This window comes from Barbus barbus (assembly GCF_936440315.1).
Source record: "Barbus barbus genome assembly, chromosome: 13".
Classification (NCBI taxonomy): Eukaryota; Metazoa; Chordata; class Actinopteri; order Cypriniformes; family Cyprinidae; genus Barbus; species Barbus barbus.
Window position 1 is genome coordinate 12,106,692 of NC_136741.1, and position 22,170 is coordinate 12,128,861.

A 22,170-nucleotide genomic window follows, 5' to 3' on the forward strand; every position below is an offset into this window, starting at 1 on the left:
TTAAAGCTGAACTGCTTGTACTATATTTTCATAGTGCTTTTTTGGAGCTTGACAATAATTGCCATTCAAAGTCGTTCTAAGAGCTGCATTAACATGTTGGCCAAATATACAGTTTATGGGTTTGGAATGACATGAGGTTGAGTAAATGATAATTGTGACCCATGATTTTTTGAGGTGAGCATTCCATTTTTCACTGGATTTTTACTATTTCAAATAACCTATACCCTGTGTTATAACCAGAACATGGAGAAACTTCTGGAACTTTTCGTAGGGGCTGAGTAATAATAGCCCATAAAATAGAAAGTGAGGTAGACTTAAAGTAGAAAAAACTGTAAGGCCTGCTGTCAGGAATCATGACATATTAATGTGTTTAAACGGTCATCTGAAAATAGAGCAAGAGCATCTTTTTGCTGGCAGCCAACTTACAGATAAAGAGCCAGGCTGTTTATTCAAGTATTTTTAAATTCTAATTGTGACCATCAACATGTCCTTGCTTTCACGTTTGCCAGGTCGTACCTATAAACCCTTTTTATACCCCATTCATTGTGTACTAGAAATTACTGTTGGCTTCCCTGCTGTGTGGCAACAGGAGTTGGGGTGGGAGAATTTAGCTGAAGAGGAGGAGGAAAGGCCTGTGGGGTGTGAAAACAAGCTGAGGTTACGGATCTAGTTGCTAAATTGGCTGAGAATTGTAGGGGTGTGACTCCAGATCACACCCACACGTCTTCCAATTCAGTCATCTGAGCTATGAGACGACAGTATCTTAATATAGTCTAGTGTGGGGTATATATAGGGTACACATAGAGCCTTGACTTCAGACCAACTTCTGAATGACTGTCTAGGAAGGTGCTCTTCATCAAGAAACAAACAACCAGACAGACTGAGAAGCTGCAGTCATCAAGACCGGCACCTTGGAAAAGAAGAAATTCTAAAGACCTCTGATTGTGCTGAACCTTTTAGCCACACTGAGAATTAGTTGAGAATTTATCATCCAATCTTTGGAACAAGAACATTAAAGAATGATGAAGTACTACCAGTGTCCAGTCACCCAGACCATGCGATATGAGGGGTGCAATCCAAATGCCACTAGACCAGTGTCATGCTTTCATTCACAGCCATCTATAAAACCTGTTCGCAATGTTCACTTTCCCAATGACATAGTCTTTCAGGATTATGTCCGTCAAGGAGAGCTGGAGAGAATTGGACGCTTCATTAGAACCAGAAGAGTGAGTCTGGACACCATCTACCATTCAGGTAGGAAAATCAACTATGCTCAACTGAGTCAGCTATGGAAAGTAAATCTATGCTCAGACTCAACTAGGCACTCTGCATGCAAGTAATTAAAATGCAGTTATGCATTCCCTGATCTGTAATAAAGGCAATTTATTCTAATAATTGGCAATGCCATTTTTGTCTTGTTAGATCTGACTGTTTGATAATATAATCCAAAGTGTCTCAAGCTTTAATATACTGATAATTAAGCTGTCTGAGCCTGTCCTTTAACATTAACTCCTTGCTAATTGTGCAGGCATGGCAGCCATTCACGAAGCAGTCCTATCTGGAAACCTGGAGTGTGTGAAGCTCCTGGTAAAATTTGGGGCTGACATCACCCAGAGGGATGAGGATGGATGGACTCCCCTCCATATGGCATGTAGTGATGGCTTTCCAGAAATAGCGAAGTAAGCAAATTTCTTAATTTAATGTATTATTTGGACTTTGGTAAACACAAATTATAACTGGACATTTAATAGATTATTACTATTTCTAGGAAAATAAGTAAATAAAGATAAGTGATTGTGATTTCTAGCTTTTTTTTTTTTAGGTCTCTATCAAAGAGAACTTTAAAGGCAGTGTTTCAGCAAAGAAATCTTGTCAAAAAGAACGAAAAATAAATAGAGCATTTATCAGCTATATTCTCAAGCAACTTGTGAAAGATTTAAAGGAAGTTTTTCTTTTTGTTTCAGGTACTTGCTTTCTTTGGGTGCAGACACTGAGGCTGAAAATGACTGTGGGGAGAAGCCTGCTGACCTTATTGACCCAGACAGCAAAGAGCTGCTTGAACTCTTCGGGGTCGGTGGTGCCTGAACTTGCCTGACACTGAAGTTCTGATTGCTCTCATCTGTTATGGCAGTTGCCACATTAAAAGGATGAAACTGGCAAAGGAGTGGAACAGCCACTGTGTATGCAGTGGAGCTGGTAGTTGAGACACCTTGACAGAGTGTCTGGTTATAACTATCTGGTCCTGTGCATTTGGACCAATGACAATGATTAGGATGTGAGTTGCACTTGCCTCCACAAGAAGGAACTGTTCCAGTGTAGATGATATTCTTGCCGTAAGCTAATGAGTCACAACAGCTTTTCTGTCAGTTTGTGATAGTTAATGCTTTCTATTGTAAAACATGATTTTTAAGCGGCAGATTAATGCACTATAGTGAGAGTTTGATAAATAGCTCACTGTGATTGTATGTGGTTTTTTTTTTTATCCATTTATATATAAAACATGAAATTGTACAGAAAGTCTTAATTTTATACATGTATGGATTAAATGTTTTTATACTTAAAAATACATAAAAAAACAACAACAATGCTGTCTGTTTTATTGTGGCTGTTGTCTGTCCATAGCTACACAATATACATAAAATAATAATGCATAAATCTTCAGGATTAGTAATAAATCCCAATTGTATATGTGCATCATTAAAATAAGAATTTGATTGCTGGTATATTAAAGTTAAACTTGTGTAAAATATCTAGGGGTTGATATCTGCATATCAGATTCAGACCATCTCTATCACACTTTTTTTATTGTCCTGTAACTGTAGATTGCTGGAAGATTGCTTTTAAACATATTGTCCTGTAACTGTCCTGGAAGATTGCTTTTAAACATCATCCTTCTCCCTGCACATGTGTCTTATTTGAAACAATGAAAATATATTGTCAAATTACTTTATTTGTGTTATGGCTGTTTAAATAATCGTTTTCCTACTATTGCATTCAATGGTGTTTATGTATTAGAACCATCGTAGTATGTTGATGGCGAACCGATGTTTGAGATTCATTGAAAAGATCCGATTCAAAAGAATGATTCGTTCTCCAATCTGACATCACTGATTGTGCTAGACACAGCGGAGTACGTTGTTTTGATAATTGTTTTTTGGCTGGGACAAAGGATTTCAACGCCACTTTGTAAGTCTCGAATGCACAAAAGTTTTAGTCACATTAATCGTAATATATTAGTTACTTGAAATCGATCCCTGGTTTAAGCATCGATTTCTGTTGTGTTTTGCCGAGGGTATTTGACGTTAGCTTGCCAAGCTAACCGGGTAAAGTTATCAGTCTAGAAAATATTATGTTATGGGAAAATATGAAAATACATTTGCTATTTGAATGCTATATTAGTGTTTGTGAGACTGACCATAAAACTACGCTTGGAGTAACGTTAATTACGTTAACCGAGCTAAGTTTGCTGTCATAGTTTGAACTACAGCTAGAATTAATATATATATATATATATATATATATATATATATATATATATATATATATATATATATATATATATATATATATATAACGTTATATAATAACAAATTAAAAAATACTTAGATATAAACTAGATGACAGCACGTAAAAGCATGTTCCTACAGTTTTTAGCCGGTTTTATTCAGATTTTAGCCCGCTTATTTTTGTGCTTATCACACTTCCTAGATAGCACACAAATAATCAGGGAGTTGACTCCGTGTTGCCCATTTAATAATAGAAGAATTCACAGTGGGCCTGTCACTTAACCCTTGTGCGACCTTATGGACATTTTTGTCCATTTCAGTTTCAGTTTTTTGTTGTTATAAGTGTGCCTGTGTTAATGCCAACAGCATAAATTTTGGCTCAGGTGTTCATTTTTATTGGAATTTTAATATTTCACCCTCATTTCCTTCAAAAAAAAAAAAAAATTTTTTACCCTCCGTACAAACAATACTCACACTCAGGACCTTGAGGACAAAAATAGATGTCAGAGTGTGGTTTGTATGTGTGTCATTAAAAAAATAGAGTGTGTGTGCTTGAGAAACTCTACTGTAAATCACAAATCCAAGCACAGTGGGCAGCAGCAGAGTTTTGCTGGAACATTTGGTACTCCGCCCAAACAAAATTTTACTGAAATCTCATTTTTTGAGATGTCAACCTCAAATTTGCAATACAACTTGTTTAGATTTATGGCTTTGATTTTCTAGCAGGTTTAGAGTTCAACATGTTTCATATATAAAATATTCATAAAATATTGTTCATAAATAATTTTCATAAACTTAAACCTGTATAACTTTTTTTTGTTTCACTTTTTAAACTTTTTTTTACTTCAATAATAATCTGCCATGGGTCTTCTTTAAAATGAGACCACACTTAAGTCTCTGCTCCCAAGCTTCCAATTTTTATGACTGTTTTTTTGACATGGACATTTTTGTCCACTATGGACCTAAGTGTAACTTTTTTTTATTGATGCGCAAGGGTTAAGTGTTTTAAATTTTATTTAATAATAGTAAACTACTGCGTAGGAATTTTAACAGTGTTGTGGGCAGCTCTCCACGTTTAAAAAATGGTTCAGAATTACAAGCAGACGTCTGGAGCCTGTTCCCCAACCAACACTGAGGAACTCCTCACACCAGCACATGAGGAAAATGTGCGATTCATTCATTACAGTAAGCTGCCTCATGAGAAATCTTTTCAAATATCAGAGACCCATCAAAAATATCCTATTTGTAAGAGAAGGGTATATTTTGGGGGAATTCGTTTTCTATAACATTAAGTCTTCTTCCAACAGCTTGGCAGCGTGTCATGAGAGAAATGCAGACTTGCCAGGGAAGCGAAAACAATAGCCAGGGACCTCAGAAGTATGTGGAGAGGATGCCAAACCCTGCACTAAGCTGTACGTTCAACTAGTTTATTTGTCCTGAGGATTGTGTTTTGTTGTTGAAGGAACATAGTGATAAATAATAACTATTGGTTGAAATATTTGGCTGTTTGAACATATATCTCAGCTGTTTGAACATGTATCTCAGCCCTTATCTTGCCAGTGATTAATGAAAACTGAATGCAGTTTTATATTTTCTGATCCTTTTCCTAAAGACTCATCTGAAATATGATTTTGAAAAAGCATGCATGCTCTCTAACTATTTGTTTCTGCTGTTCAGCTTTTATACCAGTGGACTTGAATGATGTGAAAAGGAAAAACTCACAAGACTCCAAAAAGTCTTCATGAAACAATTGGATTTATCCAACATAAAGACTAATACAGCATAGATCTCATGCCTGGTGCACTGATGTTATTCAGGCCTTTATTTGCTGATCCCAGTGTTGTTCACTGATAACTTTGGGCAAAGTGCTGCTTTAAAAATGTTTTTAGAATTTCCATTGATTTTCTTATAGAATGCTGCAGTGATGATGTGTTTTTCTAGGTGAAAAATGCCTGGATTTATTAATTGGATTTTGAATTATTGCAGAAAACAAGCTCTGTGGCCAATAAAAATATTATTACAAGTTTTGTTTATAGTGATAATTTTCACAAATGAGCACAACTTGTTGTATAGTAGATTTCCTGTTCAGTGTGATCCTCCTTTAGCCATTTTGTTGGCTCTTTTTTTTTCTCAAGACAAATAGATTTTTTTTTAAATGCATGGGGATATTACTGATGTATTTTATGTTGTAGAAAAAAGCTTGTCTCTGATTTACCTTATTTCAGACATTAGCCAAAAACCCATTCAGGATAATGGGAATCAGAAATGCTAACTCGTTTCTGGGATTTGGCCTAAAATATGTCATATGTCATTAATTCTCAATAATTGTGGACAAATATGCATGTTACATTTTAAATTCAACTCCATCACAAATCTGTTAACAAAGAATGGCTGACTATTTATTATCCCAAAATAATTAATGAAGGTAAAAATGTTGATTAAATTTAATTAAAATATTTCAAATTGTGGGAATTTTATGTCAAGGTATTTAAGATATGCACAACTGCATACCATTGTATGTGTCTTGTGACATTCTGTACTGTGTTCATAATTTAAACTGTCCGTTTGACTGCAAAATGAAGTTATTTTATCAGCGATATCAGCTTCTTTGTGCAAAATCATACCATGTGTTTTTAAAAATATTTTCATTATGTGGGATATTTAATAACAAAATTCTACATTTGTAGGATGTAAAATATACCATTGTACAATAAACAAACAAAATCAATCTGAGTGTGCACTTATTTAATCTCCTCAGGAAGTGTCTCCCCTGAATTAAAAAAGAAATGAAAACAACATTCATTACTACGATAGAAGTAGTCCAAATATATATATATATATATATATATATATATATATATATATATATATGCGCATGCATGCAGAGTTCACAGTGAAAATCCAGGTGTTGTGCTGTTGCCTGACAGGCGAGCTCACTCTTTAAATTTCCACTCCTGACGGCACATTGGGCACTGCTGCTGCACTTGCTGAGAGTTCAGCCACTTCAGGATGCAGTGCATATGGAAACAGTGAGAGCACTGACCCCAAACCAACGGGCAATCATCTCCTGGGACCTTACCTGTTAAAACCAGAGAGTACATTTAATTTTGTTACAATGAATACATTTTGTTCAACTAGGCATGCAGAACTTAAACAGCAGCAGGACTTGATAACAAAACTGCACAAAAAGGCACAGGTGGCAGTGTAGATGAAGTGAATCCAAGTTACCCACAGTCTGGGCAACAGCCGTTGAAAGGCGCTCTGCAGATGCCGCAGTTCTCATCGTTGGCCACCCACAACCACGACGCCACACCATTCCACTGCTTTATTTGAACCTTCATCTCTTCTGGGAATTCACAAAACAGAAGAGACTGCACTCACAAACAGTAATTTTATATAGGGTCCCTTATACCATGGCACTGAATGAATATCATGTTCATGTAGCCTGATATTTACATGATGCTTTGCAAAGCACGGTAATTCAAAAGTACTGTGGTACATGTCATGAAACTGCTTTTCATGATCATATTACTACGACACAGAATAATACCATAATAGTACAATTTTTTGTTAACACGAACGTAATACAAATCTCAACACGTGACAGAGAGTAACTAATCAAACTGGTTTAAACATACTGACCCAAAGAAGTGTAATCATCGATCAAGCTCACTATGTTATTGTCCTAACATCCATTCCTTCTTGTTCGCACTTCTTCTTAATCGTCTTTTGGCGGTTGGCAAACCAACTTAGGTGCTTTACTGCCACCTACTGGACTTGAGTGTGGAACAAGACAAGGAAAAAAATACTAAAATAAAACCTGTAACCTTTATATTCGTTCTTACAGACCAATTCCTTTCAGAAATGTCCTGTGTGCACTGCCTCTCCACTCAACACTGCCACCTAATATGTGGGAGGTAAATATAGCCTTAAAGAGTCTTTTATCTTTAAAGAAGGTAAACGAAGTGACAATTAAGATAAAAATAATTTTAGGACCTCTGCTATGTTTTATATCTTGTTGTTTGAGATTTATTTATTTTTTTCCAGATTGTCTTCCTTATAAAGAGTAGCGAATCCGGAAGTGTAACGTTAGCGTCTCCTAGCAACGGAGATGCAAAAGAAACACTGCAGATCTCGCGCTGCTAAAGGGTGATACCAGAAATTATTGCAAATTGAACGATAACTTTTTAGATTTTTGAAAAAAAAAATGATTATAAATATTGAAAAATAAGATTCGTAACTCTCTGCCACTCAGGACAAGGATACAAAAGAAACAGGTGATACTTTAAAATGATCTAACATACAATTAGCAGTTACTCGTTATATGTGTGTCTGTGTTGAATGACGGTACTTTATTTTTGACTATGAGGAGATGGAAAGTGGTGGGTGTGATGAAGGTCTGCCGGAGGATCCGATGAACAGGCAGGAAGAGGTTCCTGGTGAATTTACTGAGCCTCAGGAGGTCTAAACTCTTACACGAACCTTTCACTTGTATCAGTATAACATTATTATATTACTAAAGACATTAATCATACAGATAATATCCGAGTGAATAACGGCGTTTTGGTTTAGTTTTCCCATTGTCCTAGCAATCAGGGCTTGCAATGTGAACTCAGTCGGTTTTAATGTAGAATGATTTTATTCATAGGGGGAATGGATGGAGCAGTCAGACCATTATGACAGAGGCACTGATCATGCTGGGTTTAGTGGACAGCACTCCCTCCAGCTGCAGATCAGTGGCATTGAGGCAGAAGGGGGCGTCAGTGAGGAAGATGACGAAGAGGAAGAACTTGTAGTGTTGGATCCTGAGCATGTAAGTAAACTGGCTTAAGCAGTAAAAAAAAAAAAAAATCTGATACCCCTGGTCTCATGTTTTGTACATTTTGTACCCATCAGCCTTTAATGAAAAGATTCCAGTCTGCACTAAAAAACAACCTCAGAAATCAGCTAGAGAGATTGAACCTTGAGCTCCGTGAGAAGGTAATAGAAAAAAACCATTCTTGGTATTTTCTTCTCTGAAAATGTTTATATGATGCTTCTATGTGTAACTACACATACACACTGGGCAGAAATGTCTTCTGTACTTTGGGAAATATACACACACTTGCATACAAACAAGGGCTAGAGAAACTGATTGTCACTGCTCTGCTGCAGATAGTGGTGGAAAAGGCAGAGGCTCAGAAACGTCATGAACTTGCTGAAGAAGTATACATGGTGCATGAGATGTTGGCCAGACTCCAGGCGTCTCTGGAGGCAAGCCATGAGTCTAATTCCCAGGCTGCTGCTCAGCGTAGCCAGGCCCAAGACCAGCTGGATGGGGTAAAAAATCAGTACCAAGATGCTGCCAGTCAGACTAACAAACAACGGATGCAAGGTGAGAAGAAGATCTATGAGCCAGTAGGGATTTTCAGACTTTAAATTGTTAACCCTGGGTCATCCTAAACCCTGGATAAACGGAATCCTGGGTTATCTGTAATCACGTTTCACACTGCTCATACTATACCTGGGGTTAACTGTTAATCCTGAGTATTCATTAACAGTCGTTTCACACTGTACATCCCTAAAACCCGGGTTAACTTTCTTATTTGCGGTGTTACAGTCACTGATTGAATGAACAGCAGGCAACCTGTTTACACGGCTTTTCCCGCGTCTTTCCAGTTATTAAAAAAAGTCGCCGCATAGGTCTTTAGCCGTTTTAAGCCTCATGAGACAAACAAAGGCAAGAAAACAAAGACTATTTATTCATTTAGCAGACTAAAATACAAAAGAAAGAAAACACGGAACAAAGTATGTTAATATTTCTTGGAATTTCTTTTAAGTGAATAATAATACCGTCTCCATCACTCCAGTTCACTCGCTTTCCGTCTTTTGACATTTCTACCTTTCTCTCACCGGCTGCTGTTTACACGACGTGCGTTTCCTGTTACTGACGTGACAAGACACAGCCTCGCTGCTCAATTTCTGATTGGCTGTCTGTTGCCAAGCATCCAGCAGCAACAAGCAAACACCGCTACATTTCACACTGAGCAAATTTACGATGATGATAACCCGGGGTTAAGCGCAGTGTGAAAAGCCCTAGTGTTATTTTGTATATTTATATACAATTATTTTTTTGTTCATATTTTTAGTTAGATTTAATTTTTTAAATATTGTTTTTATTTTATATATTATTTTTTTGTGGTCTTGTTTTTGTGATTTTGGCATTTATTATTATTATTAATTATTATTATTATTATACTTTTACTTTTGTCATTTAGCAGATGCTTTTGTCCAAAGCGACTTACAAATAAGAAAAAGTAACTAAAACTAAAAGTTACAACTCTATAAATACTATATACCCACATATTTAAGAAAATAAAGAAATTAAATAAAATTGACACATGCATATAACAACATTTCAATAATAAACATATAAATGAAAAAATTATATTATTAATAATGTATGTTTAAAATATTACTATTTATGTATGCTTCAACTTTTTTTTTTTTACATTTACATTGTCATTTAGCAGACACTTTTATCCAAAGTGACTTCCAAATGAGGACAATGGAAGCAATCAAAATCAACAAAAGAGCAATGATATGCAAGTGCTGTTAACAAGTCTCAATTAGCTTAACACAGTATATGTAGCAAGGTTGTTTTTTTTTTTTTTTTTTTTTTTTTTTTTTTCTAAATTACATAATAAATAAAAAGGAAAATAGATAAAATACAAAAAGATTAGAAAAGCTAGTGTTAGTTGTTTTTTTTTTTTAAAGAAAAGAATTAGAAAAGAGAGTGCTAGAGTTAGAGGATCAAATAAACATGGAAGAGATGTGATTTTAGCCGATTCTTGAAGATGGCTAAGGACTCAGCTGCTCGGATTGAGTTGGGCAGGTCATTCCACCAGAAGGGAACATTTAATTTAAAAGTCTGTGAAAGTGATTTTGTGCCTCTTTGGGATGGCACAATAAAGCGACGTTCACTTGCAGAATGCAAGCTTCTCTAGAGGGTACATAAGTCTGACGTAATGAATTTAGGTAAAGGGGTGCAGAGCCAGTGGTGGTTTTGTAGGCAAACATTAATGACTTTTAATTTCATTAAAGACTTTCACCAGGAAACATTTGAATTTTATGCGAGCAGCTATTGGTAGCCAGTGCAAACTGATAAACAGAGGTGTGACGTGCATTCTTTTCGGCTCATTGAAAATGAATCTGGATCGGGTGGCTACGGTGACTGGGGATATGTCCCCGGGCTCATCCAGATGTCTGGCCTCCGATGACGATCAGGGCCACATACATCATCTCCCGGTGCCGATCCACCATCTGATCCGGACACGGACTGAGAAACAAACAAATATTACAGACAAATATTAGCATAGATGCCATTGTTCTTACGATGTAGCGAGTACATCATGTGTTATGGGGAGTGTTCCCGGTTCTGGTTGATCTAATTAATGCAGCCTAACAATCCTTTAACGGATTTGAATAATAGAAGTGTATTAGTGTGTTATGTGTAAGACAGGTTAAAGAAATGTGTCTAGATTTAAACTGACAGAGTGTGTCTGCCTCCCGAACAGTATTAGGTAGATTGTTCCAGAGTCTGGGTGCTAAATAGGAAAAGGATCTGCCACCCGCAGTCGATTTTGATATTCTAGGTTAATACCAAATGGCCAGAGTTTTGAGAACGCAGCAGACGTGGAGGACTACAATGTAATAAGAGCTCGCTCAAGTACTGAGGAGCTAAGCCATTCAGGGCTTTATAAGTAATTAACAAGATTTTGAAATCTATACAATGTTTGATGGGGAGCCAATGCAGTGTTGACAGAACCGGGCTAATATGGTCGTACTTCCTGGTTCTAGTAAGGACTCTAGCTGCTGCATTTTGGACCAACTGTAATTTGTTGATCAAGCGTGCAGAACAACCACCCAATAAAGCATTACAATAGTCTAACCTTGAGGTCATAAACGCATGAATTAGTATTTCTGCATTTGACATTGAGAGCATAGGTCGCAATTTAGATAAGTTTTTGAGATGGATAAACGCAGTTTTACAGATGCTAGAAACAAATGAAAGATTGCTATCGAACAGCACACCTAGGTTCTTAACTGATGAAGAAGAATTGACAGAGCAGCCGTCAAGTGTTAGATAGTGTTCTAGGTTATTACATGTGGGGTTTTTAGGTCTGATAAATAACACCTCTGTTTTTTCAGAATTTAGCAGTAAGAAGTTACTCGTCATCCAGTTTTTTATATCGACTATGCATTCCGTTAGTTTCTCAATTTGTTGTGTTTCACTGGGCCGCGAAGAAATATAGAGCTGAGTATCATCAGCATAACAGTGAAAGCTAACACCATGTCTCCTGATAATATCTCCCAAGGGTAACATGTAAAGCATGAAAAGTAACGGCCCTAATACTGAGCCTTGAGGTACTCCGTACTGCACTTGTGATCGATATGATACCTCTTCATTCACTGCTACAAACTGATGGCGTTCAGATAAGTACGATTTGAACCATGCTAATGCACTTCCACTAATGCCAACAAAGTGTTCTAGTCTATTTTAAAGAATGTTGTGGTCAATAGTGTCGAACGCAGCTCTAAGATCCAGTAGAACTAATAAAGAGATACAACCACGATCAGATGATAGAAGCAGGTCATTTGTAACTCTAATGAGAGCAGTCTCAGTACTATGATACGGTCTAAATCCTGACTGGAATTCCTCACAAATACTATTTTTCTCTAAGAAGGAATATAATTGCGAGGATACTACCTTTTCTAGTATCTTTGACAGAAAAGGGAGATTTGAGATCGGTCTGTAATTAACTAAATCTTTGGGGTCAAGTTGTGTTTTTTTAATGAGAGGCTTAATAACAGCCAATTTGAAGGTTTTGGGGACATATCCTAATGACAGTGATGAATTAATAATAGCCAAATGAGGATCTATGACTTCTGGAAGCAGCTCTTTTAGTAGTTTAGATGGAATAGGGTCTAACATACAGTATGTTATTGGTTTAGATGATTTAACAAATTTATACAATTCTTCCTCTGCTATAGTAGAGAATGAGTGGAATTGTTCCTCAGGGGATCTATAGTGCACTATCTGATGTGATATTGTAGCTGACGGCTGCATGGTTACAATTTTATCTCTGATAGAATCGATCTTGGAAGTAAAGTAGTTCATAAAGTCATTACTGCTGTGCTTTTGGGAAATGCCAACACCTGTTGATGCTTTATTTTTCGTTAATTTAGTGACTGTATTGAATAAATACCTGGGGTTATGTTTGTTTTCTTCTAGAAGAGACGAAAAGTAATCAGATCTAGTAGTTTTTAATGCTTTTCTGTAGGATAGGGTATTTTCCCGCCAGGCTATAAGAAATACCTCTAGTTTTGTTTTCCTCTATCTGCGCTCCATTTTCCGGGCTGCTCTCTTTAAGGTGCGAGTGTGCTCATTATACCACGGAGTCGGGCTGTTTTCTTTGATCTTCCTTAAGCGTAAAGGAGCAACTGTATCTAAAGTGCTAGAAAAGAGAGTACATAGTTTCTGTTACATCATCAAGTTTTTCTGCACTGTTGGATATGCTGAGGAATTGAGATAAATCAGGAAGATTACATACAAAGCAGTCTTTTTTGGTAGAGGTGATGGTTCTACCATACTTGTAACAAGGTGTAGAATTTACAGTTTTAGCTATATGGAGTTTACACAAGACTAGATAATGATCTGAGATATCATCGCTTTGCTGCAGAATTTTAACACCACTAACATAAATTCCATGTGACAGTATTAAATCTAGAGTATGATTTCGACAATGAGTAGGTCCCTAAACGTGTTGTCTAACTCCAATAGAGTTCACAATGTCTGTGAATGCTGATCCTAATGCATCTTTTTCATTATCGACATGGATATTAAAATCGCCAACAATTAAGACTTTTTCTGCAGCCAGTACTAGAAAATCAGCAAATTCTTTAATAAAGTCTGTCTGGTGCCCTGGTGGCCTGTATATAGTAGCCAGTCTGCTATGAATCTCATCGCCACAGTAAGCAGGGAGCGGACCAGAGCATATTACAGTGTCTGACATCGTACTTGCAAGTTCACACACCTCTTTAACATTATTTTTAGTGCTCTCCGACTGGCGAAGTCGAACATCATTAGCGCCGACATGGATAACAATCTTACTGAATTTACATTTAACAAGGAGATATAAACATTGTATTCAGTTTAACTGCTGTACACAGACACTCTCTCCTCTTCTCCTGCATTCATTGATTTGCACACTAATATTACTGATGTTATTAGCTAGTTATGTTGGCCTGAGAAAGTCAGCATACTGTTGACTGCATGTGTGAAAGATGCTTGGGACAGTTGACTGATCTGGCACTGCTCCCCGGGCCGTAGCTGGGGTTTGCGTAGTCTCGCATAGCCAGACTTTCAGACTGACGGCTGAAGGTCTGGAATCTGTGGTAGCTTTCATTGGCCAAGGCTTGCCCATGAAGCCGTTTGACCGACATGTCGAACAACCAATCACAGTTCGTTTCGTTCAGCGTCACGTTTCGGTGTGTGGAAATGTTGCCACAATAACAGACTGGTCTGTAAAACTCTCGGATGTATTTTAAAGATTTTATGCCACAAACTTTAAATATTTAACGTACTTTTGAAAATCCAGCGTTTATTTGATCGTGATAAGCGTTTGTCATCACAGTTGTAAACACGACAGCTTTCTTCTTTCGTGAGGGGGTTTGGTGCCATGGCATCCCGGAAATCCTGTACAGGTCCTTTTCAAAAAATTAGCATATTGTGATGAAGTTCATTATTTTCTGTACTGATAAACATTAGACTTTCATATATTTTAGATTCATTACAACACAACTGAAGTAGTTCAAGCCTTTTATTGTTTTAATATTGATGATTTTGGCATACAGCTTATGAAAACCCAAAATTCCTATCTCAAAAAATTAGCATATTTCATCCGACCTATAAAAGAAAAGTGTTTTTAATACAAAAAAAGTCAACCTTCAAATAATTGTGTTCAGTTATGCACTCAATACTTGGTCGGGAATCCTTTTGCAGAAATGACTGCTTCAATGCGGCGTGGCATGGAGGCAATCAGCCTGTGGCACTGCTGAGGTGTTATGGAGGCCCAGAATGCTTCGATAGCGGCCTTAAGATCATCCAGAGTGTTGGGTCTTGCGTCTCTCAACTTTCTCTTCACAATATCCCACAGATTCTCTATGGGGTTCAGGTCAGGAGAGTTGGCAGGCCAATTGAGCACAGTAATACCATGGTCAGTAAACCATTTACCAGTGGTTTTGGCACTGAGCAGGTGCCAGGTCGTGCTGAAAAATGAAATCATCTCCATAAAGCTTTTCAGCAGATGGAAGCATGAAGTGCTCCAAAATCTCCTGATAGCTAGCTGCATTGACCCTGCCCTTGATAAAACACAGTGGACCAACACCAGCAGCTGACTGGGACATGTTCCGGCGCAGCTCTGATGACGTCAGCTTGTTTACGGAAGCGGTTGTGGGATTTATAGAGAAACTAATGGATGATACGGTGCAGAAAACCATCATCAGGACGTTTCCCAACCAGAAGCCGTGGGTGGATAAAACCATCCGCGACGCCCCGAGATCCCGCTCCGCTGCCTACAACACAGGGCTCATCACCGGGAACATGGATGATTACAAGGCTGCATCTTACAGCGTGTGCAGATCGGTGGAGGAGGCGAAGCAGCGCTACGGGAGGAAACTAGAGTCGCAATTCCAACATGGCGACTCTAGGAGCCTGTGGCAGGGACTTAGAACCATCACGGACTATAAAACACCACCCTCCAGATCGGGGAATGCGGACGCTTCTCTGGCTGACGAGCTGAACACTTTTTATGCTCGCTTCGAGGCTGCAGCTAATCACGCTAACGGCGCTAGCAGTGCTAACTGCATGCACGCTGAGGAAGCCGGTGAGGACAACGTGTTCACCATCACGGAGCATGACGTGAGGAGGGCATTCAGGAGAGTGAACATCAGGAAGGCAGCAGGACCAGATGGCATCACAGGTCGGGTTCTGAAGGCCTGCGCTGACCAGCTAGCACCGGTGTTCACCGAGATCTTCAACCTCTCCCTGGAACAGTCCATAGTCCCCTCATGCTTTAAGCAGTCCACCATTGTTCCTGTCCCCAAGAAACCCCAGCCCACCTGCCTAAATGACTATCGCCCTGTAGCCCTCACATCAGTGGTGATGAAGTGCTTTGAGAGACTGGTCAGAGACTTCATCATTGCATCACTACCAGACACACTGGATCCACTACAGTTTGCATACAGGCATAACCGCTCCACGGAGGATGCCATCTCACACCTCCTCCACACCACAACAAGTCACCTGGACTGCAGAAAAGGGAATTATGTAAAAATGCTGTTTGTGGACTACAGTTCAGCGTATAACACCATAATTCCCTCCACACTCACCTCCAAGTTGGAGGTCCTTGGTCTCAGCACATACTTGTGCCAATGGATCTCCAGCTTCCTGAAGGACAGACAGCAAGCCGTACGGATGGGTAAACACACCTCATCCTCCATCACCCTAAGCACTGGAGCCCCTCAAGGTTGTGTTCTGAGCCCCCTGCTGTACTCACTGTACACCTATGACTGTGTGGCCACTTCCAACTCCACCACCATCATCAAGTTTGCTGATGACACTGTTGTGTTGGGCCTGATCTCAGACAACGACGAGACGGCCTGCATACAGGAGATTAAGAACCTGGAGAGTTGGTGCCAGGTGAATAGTCTACACCTGAACATCAGCAAAACCAAGGAGCTGATAGTGGACTTCAGTACGAAGCAGGAGCAGTCATACCAGCCGATCACGATCAGCGGGACTCCAGTGGAGAAAGTGGACAGCTTCAGATACCTGGGTGTTCACATCACACAGGACTTGACTTGGTCCTGTCATACCAGCACCCTGGTGAAGAAGGCCAGGCAGCGTCTGTACCATCTGAGACGCTTAAAGGACTTTAGACTTCCCTCTCGGGTGCTTAAGACTTTTTACACCTGCACCATCGAGAGTGTCCTGACGGGCAGCATCACTTCCTGGTTCGGGAACTGCACTATGCAGGACAGACGAGCCCTCCAGAGGGTGGTGCGTTCAGCGGAACGTACCATTCACACCGAGCTCCCTGACCTGCAGGAGATCTACAGCAAGCGGTGCCTGACCAGGGCCAGGAAGATAGTGAAGGACCTCAGCCATCCCAACAATGGACTCTTTTCTCTGCTGCGTTCAGGGAGGCGCTTCCGCTGCATGAAGGCGAACACAGAGAGAATGAGGAGGAGCTTCTTCCCGCAGGCCATTCGGAGTCTTAACCTCTCTCCACTCTAAGCACATCACCCCACACTTCCACTTTGCACATTTTCATTACATCTGCACTAATTTGTAGAAGGTCACGTAAGGATAAATGAGTGGGACTTACATACCATTTGTCTTTAGTATTCCTTTTACTCACTTACACACTTTACTGCACTGCACAGCACACAGACACTTTATCACTGACATACACTTTACTTTTACAGAATCTATATAGAATCATATTCTATTTTATTCTTCATATCTATTTTTATTCTCATATCTATTTGTTATTTTATTTTATTGCTAGTTTATTTCTATATATATGTTTACTGTACTTTTTCTATTTGCTATTTGTATTTTTGTAAACTTGAGGTTTTTTCTTAATTTTGTTGGACAGTCGTACAATACATTTCACTACATGTCGTACTATGTATGTATATGTATGTGACAAATAAAATTTGAATTTGAATTTGATTTGACATGGCCCCCCAGACCATCACTGACTGTGGGTACTTGACACTGGACTTCAGGCATTTTGGCATTTTCCTCTCCCCAGTCTTCCTCCAGACTCTGGCACCTTGATTTCCGAATGACATGCAAAATTTGCTTTCATCCGAAAAAAGTACTTTGGACCACTGAGCAACAGTCCAGTGCTGCTTCTCTGTTCAAAAGTGGCTTGACCTGGGGAATGCGGCACCTGTAGCCCATTTCCTGCACACGCCTGTACACGGTGGCTCTGGATGTTTCTACTCCAGACTCAGTCCACTGCTTCCGCAGGTCCCCCAAGGTCTGGAATCGGTCCTTCTCCACAATCTTCCTCAGGGTCCGGTCACCTCTTCTCGTTGTGCTGCGTTTTCTGCCACACTTTTTCCTTCCCACAGACTTCCCACTGAGGTGCCTTGATACAGCACTCTGGGAACAGCCTATTCCGTTCAGAAATTTCTTTCTGTGTCTTACCCTCTTGCTTGAGGGTGTCAATGATGGCCTTCTGGACAGCAGTCAGGTCGGCAGTCTTACCCATGATTGCGGTTTTGAGTAATGAACCAGGCTGGGAGTTTTTAAAAGCCTCAGGAATCTTTTGCAGGTGTTTAGAGTTAATTAGTTGATTCAGATTATTAGGTTAATAGCTCGTTTAGAGAACCTTTTCATGATATGCTAATTTTTTGAGATAGGAATTTTGGGTTTTCATGAGCTGTATGCCAAAATCATCAATATTAAAACAATAAAAGGCTTGAACTACTTCAGTTGTGTTGTAATGAATCTAAAATATATGAAAGTCTAATGTTTATCAGTACATAAATGATAAAATAATGAACTTTATCACAATATGCTAATTTTTTGAAAAGGACCTGTATAATTCAACCAATCCGACGACGACTTCAAAACTCCTGAAGTGTTTCCAGATGTATGTTATGTATGTAAAGCACTATTTGAAGTGTGGTTAAATAATTGAAAAGGTAAAAGTATTGCATCATTATGAATTATTATTATAATTATTTGCAACTCAAAACATTTATTTTTATCTATATTCTTTTTATACTCCGCAAGTAGAACTCAAATACAGTGTATTGTATTGTACATTTAATCATAACAGGTCAACAGAGGATTCAACTAAAATAAATTACTGAAGGATTACTTCAATATTTAACAAATGAAATAGTTTTATTTACAAATGCCCCATTGTTACATTTGTGCTGTAGGCAAAAGTTGTGTTTACAGCATCTGTTAGCAGAAACATGCTGGATGTTTAAATTCATACCTCACATTTTCTTTGGTTTTCCCAAAAAGAAAGTCTTAAAAAAAAAAAAAAACTAATTTCATCATTCTCAGATTTGAAATACATGGTGAGACTTGTGCCTTTAGCTGTAATGAGTTTCTAGACTCTAAAAGTTTCTTCTGAAAAATGTGCCAAATCTGCAACACAGATTCCCAATAGTGTGCACTTTACCGAGTTCAGATGTTTAGCAAAAGTACAGCAAAACCGACTGTTGGTGAATTTCAGAGTTCATGAAGGTATAAGGTGAAGAGAGACTGACTTATCAAGCCCCCTTCACTGAACATACTGTAGACTATATTTAGGCCGATGTTAAAATTATATCATTACAATACTTAAGACACTTTTAAGGGGTGAAGGAACATCTCGGGTTACTCGCGTAACCCTAGTTCCCTATCTGTCGGGTCACTACGAGTTATGTCGTGACGACATAGGGGATTTACTTGGAAGCCCCAATCATCTCTGACTAAAGAGAAAACGCCAATGAAATTGGCTAGTGGATTTTGCATACCTGAGCCACTCCCCGTACATACGGGTATAAAAGGGCGACAGGTGCATCCACTCATCAGATTTTTGCTTCGGAGCCAAGTGGATGAAGACGGTTGTGCCATTCTCCACAAGCCTCATCTTTGTTTTGTTCCTGGTTGGCGTCACGGTGCAAAACAGCGGAGTCCCTTCTCCAGCGATTCCCCTGGGCACTTCAACTAAAAGAGCAAATTCTAAAAGAGCAAAATCACGGACGATCGCGTCTTTTTCAAGATGCCGTTTCGTCCGTGTCCTCTTGGTTGCGGTCGTTTCCTGTCCGCGGATGACGGACACGATCGTTGTCTTCAGTGTCTGGGTCTCCAGCACGCTGAAGCTGCGTTCGTGGATGACTCATGCGCCTGTTGTGGGCGTATGAGCATGACGTCGCTGCGATCTCGCCTTTCCTTTTTGAAAGGATTGGCACCCTCTGCCGCCACCCGCCCTGGTCTCTCTGGCTCGAGCAGAGGACCGCCGGTTGGCGCTCTGGGAGATCTGAGGGTCACAGTAAGAGCCTCTCCGCCGGGTACGTCCCCACGGACCTCTTACTCCTCACGCAGCGAATGTCCCGTCCGGTTCCCGGGTGATTTCGCTGGTCCGTCCCACGGGGCGCCCAGCATTTCATTCGGTGCGCCACCCGAGGATAGGATGTCGATCGCAGCATCGGGGGACGGGTTTACGTCCTCTGAGGATGAAGGTGCAGAGGGGCTGCCCCCTTCGGGTGTGGTCGCCTCCCCTGCACCGGACCCAGAGTTGACGGCCATGCTTGCCCGGGCAGCCGCGAGCATCGGGCTGGAGGTCAACAGACCGCCCAGTCCCGAGCCCTCGCGGCTGGATGATTGGTTTCTTGGAGTGGGGCGCGGCTCACAACCGCGATCTACTCCAGTGCCTTTCTTCCCGGAGGTGCATGAGGAGCTGACGAAGTCGTGGATGGCCCCTTTCACGGCCAGAAGCCGCTCGTCTGCCTCCTCCGTCCTCACTACCCTCGATGGCGGGGCTGCCAGGGGGTACGTGGGCATTCCCCAGGTGGAGAGAGCGGTCGCGGTGCACTTGTGCCCGCGAAACGCCGCCACTTGGAGGAATCGCCCGCGTCTCCCGTCCAAAGCCTGTAAGCTGACGGCTGCTCTTGCGGCCAAGGCTTATAGTGCTGCGGGCCAGGCAGCCTCTGCCCTGCATGCCATGGCTATCCTGCAGGTTCACCAAGCCAAGGCACTCAAACAAATGCACGAGGGTAGTTCCGACCCGGGGTTGATGCAGGAGCTGCGCACGGCGACTGACTTCGCTCTACGAGCGACGAAAGTCACGGCGCGGTCCCTCGGGAAGGCGATGTCTACCATGGTGGTCCAAGAGCGCCATCTCTGGCTCAACCTGGCGGAGATGAAGGATGTCGACAAAGCACGCTTTCTCGACGCTCCCATCTCCCCGGTTGGGCTGTTCGGCGACACCGTCGAGGGATTTGCTCAGCAGTTCTCGGCGGTGCAGAGGCAGACAGAGGCGATCCAGCACATCCTGCCCCGGTGCGAGGCACCTGCAACAGCTGCCCCCGGGCCCAGGCCTCAGTCTGCTCGCCGCCGTGGGTGCCCCCCTGCGTCCTCCAGAGCTGCTTCGCCCCGTGCCGAATCAACACCTGGGCCGGCGCATCGAGCCTCTCGCAGGAGGGCGGCGCCCCCCGCGTCCCAACCGGGCCCCAAGTCGTCCAGGAGAGCGACGAAGCGGCCCTGACGCGGGCAACCTGGAGATGTTGGAATTTGCTCTTTCTCAGGAGACGGCGGGGACAGCGCCGCTCCTTCCCCCGGAGGAGGGCCGGGTGGAGAATCTTGTGTTCCCTTTTGTTTCTGTTCCGCCGTTGGCCCAAGGGCCAGCGGTACCCACAATTTCACAGAAAGAGCAATTTCCTTTTCCTCCAGGTTATCAGGTTCGCGGGTTGACAGTGTGCGACGCGCTGCCTCCTCACTCTCGCCCGCGACCCATCTTGCCAGCGGCCAGGGGAGTGCGGGTTGGGGACGCAGTGCCTCCCCACGCACCTCTAGCCAGTCCCCTTTGGGACCCAGGGAGTTCGGTAAGGGTGCTTCAGAAAGCGCTGCCTTCTGTATCATCCAGCCATACTCCTCTGCGCTGCACCACCACAGGTACGTCGATTGTGCCGTTGGAGCCCCTTGCACGACGTCTGGAAGCGTGGCTTGCGCTGCCCAGCCCGTCTCGGTGGCTCACGCGTACAATTCGACTCGGCTATGCGATTCAGTTCGCCAGGCGACCTCCCAAGTTCAGCGGCGTTCTCGAGACCTCAGTGGTACCTCGGAACGCCTCTGTCTTGCGCGAGGAGATTGCTGTCCTCCTGGCAAAGGATGCAATCGTGCCGGTCCCTCCAGCCGAGATGAGGCAGGGGTTTTACAGCCCTTACTTCATCGTACCCAAGAAAGGCGGTGGTCTTCGGCCAATCCTGGATTTGCGAGTCTTGAACCGGGGCCTGCACAGGCTTCCGTTCAAGATGTTGACGCACAGGCGTATGATCAGGTGCATTCAGCCCCAGGATTGGTTCGCAGCGATCGACCTGAAGGATGCTTACTTTCATGTTTCGATCCTTCCGCGACACAGACCGTTCCTACGGTTTGCGTTCGAAGGTCGGGCATGGCAGTACAAGGTCCTCCCCTTCGGGCTCTCCCTGTCTCCCCGTGTCTTCACGAAGGTCGTAGAAGGCGCCCTTGCCCCGCTACGGGAAGTGGGCGTCAGGATCCTCAACTACCTCGACGACTGGCTCATTCTGGCCCAGTACCGAGAGCAGTTGTGCGATCACAGGGAGCAGGTGTTACGGCACCTCAGCCAGTTGGGGCTTCGGGTCAACTGGGAAAAGAGCAAGCTCTCCCCTGTGCAGAGAATCTCTTTTCTCGGTGTGGAGTTAGACTCGGTGAGTATGACGGCGCGCCTCACGGACGAGCGCGCCCAATCAGTGCTGAACTGCCTGAGTTCCTTCAGGGGCAGGACTGTGGTGCCACTGAAACAGTTTCAGAGGCTCCTGGGGCATATGGCATCCGCAGCTGCGGTCACGCCGCTCGGATTGCTTC

General features: G+C 41.8%; 3 protein-coding genes across 4 annotated transcripts in view; 2 read left to right on the forward strand and 1 right to left on the reverse strand.

Annotated features, from left to right (window-relative positions):
* Nucleotides 1-1,022: 1,022 nt before the first annotated feature.
* Nucleotides 1,023-2,085, forward strand: LOC306879447 (protein phosphatase 1 regulatory subunit 27-like; the record flags this gene model as incomplete). The annotated part of the gene is made up of 3 exons (XM_079432399.1): nt 1,023-1,254; nt 1,529-1,679; nt 1,965-2,085. 3 exons carry the CDS (start codon nt 1,023-1,025, stop codon nt 2,083-2,085), a joined length of 504 nt encoding a protein of 167 aa, XP_079288525.1.
* A 3,161-nt stretch (nt 2,086-5,246) lies between these two features.
* Nucleotides 5,247-7,591, reverse strand: LOC306879177 (anaphase-promoting complex subunit 11). Of its 2 annotated transcripts, XM_079431977.1 has the most exons (4): nt 7,149-7,591; nt 6,739-6,852; nt 6,444-6,585; nt 5,247-6,276 (listed from the first exon to the last, which is right to left on the reverse strand). In XM_079431977.1, exons 2-4 carry the CDS (start codon nt 6,845-6,847, stop codon nt 6,261-6,263), a joined length of 267 nt encoding a protein of 88 aa, XP_079288103.1. In that variant the 5' UTR covers nt 6,848-6,852; nt 7,149-7,591; the 3' UTR covers nt 5,247-6,260. The 2 variants fall into 2 exon arrangements, with proteins under 2 accessions (XP_079288103.1, XP_079288104.1); XM_079431978.1 differs by lacking the exon at nt 5,247-6,276 and having other exon boundaries at nt 6,318-6,585; nt 7,149-7,225.
* A 22-nt stretch (nt 7,592-7,613) lies between these two features.
* Nucleotides 7,614-22,170, forward strand: part of LOC306879178 (coiled-coil domain-containing protein 40-like) — a 32,663-nt gene continuing 18,106 nt past the window's right edge. The window contains exons 1-5 of the mRNA XM_079431979.1: nt 7,614-7,783; nt 7,876-7,968; nt 8,155-8,319; nt 8,403-8,486; nt 8,661-8,880. Coding sequence (XP_079288105.1) covers nt 7,879-7,968; nt 8,155-8,319; nt 8,403-8,486; nt 8,661-8,880 — 559 coding nt within the window. The 5' untranslated portion in view covers nt 7,614-7,783; nt 7,876-7,878. The remainder of the gene's footprint in view (nt 7,784-7,875; nt 7,969-8,154; nt 8,320-8,402; nt 8,487-8,660; nt 8,881-22,170) is intronic.

Excerpts from the sequence above, each read along its gene's own strand:
- LOC306879177 (XM_079431977.1), bottom strand. The coding sequence starts at position 6,847 with ATGAAGGTTCAAATAAAGCAGTGGAATGGTGTGGCGTCGTGGTTGTGG. Across the intron at positions 6,586-6,738 it reads CAACGGCTGTTGCCCAGACT|GTAAGGTCCCAGGAGATGAT; the intron begins GTGGGTAACTTG and ends TGGTTTTAACAG.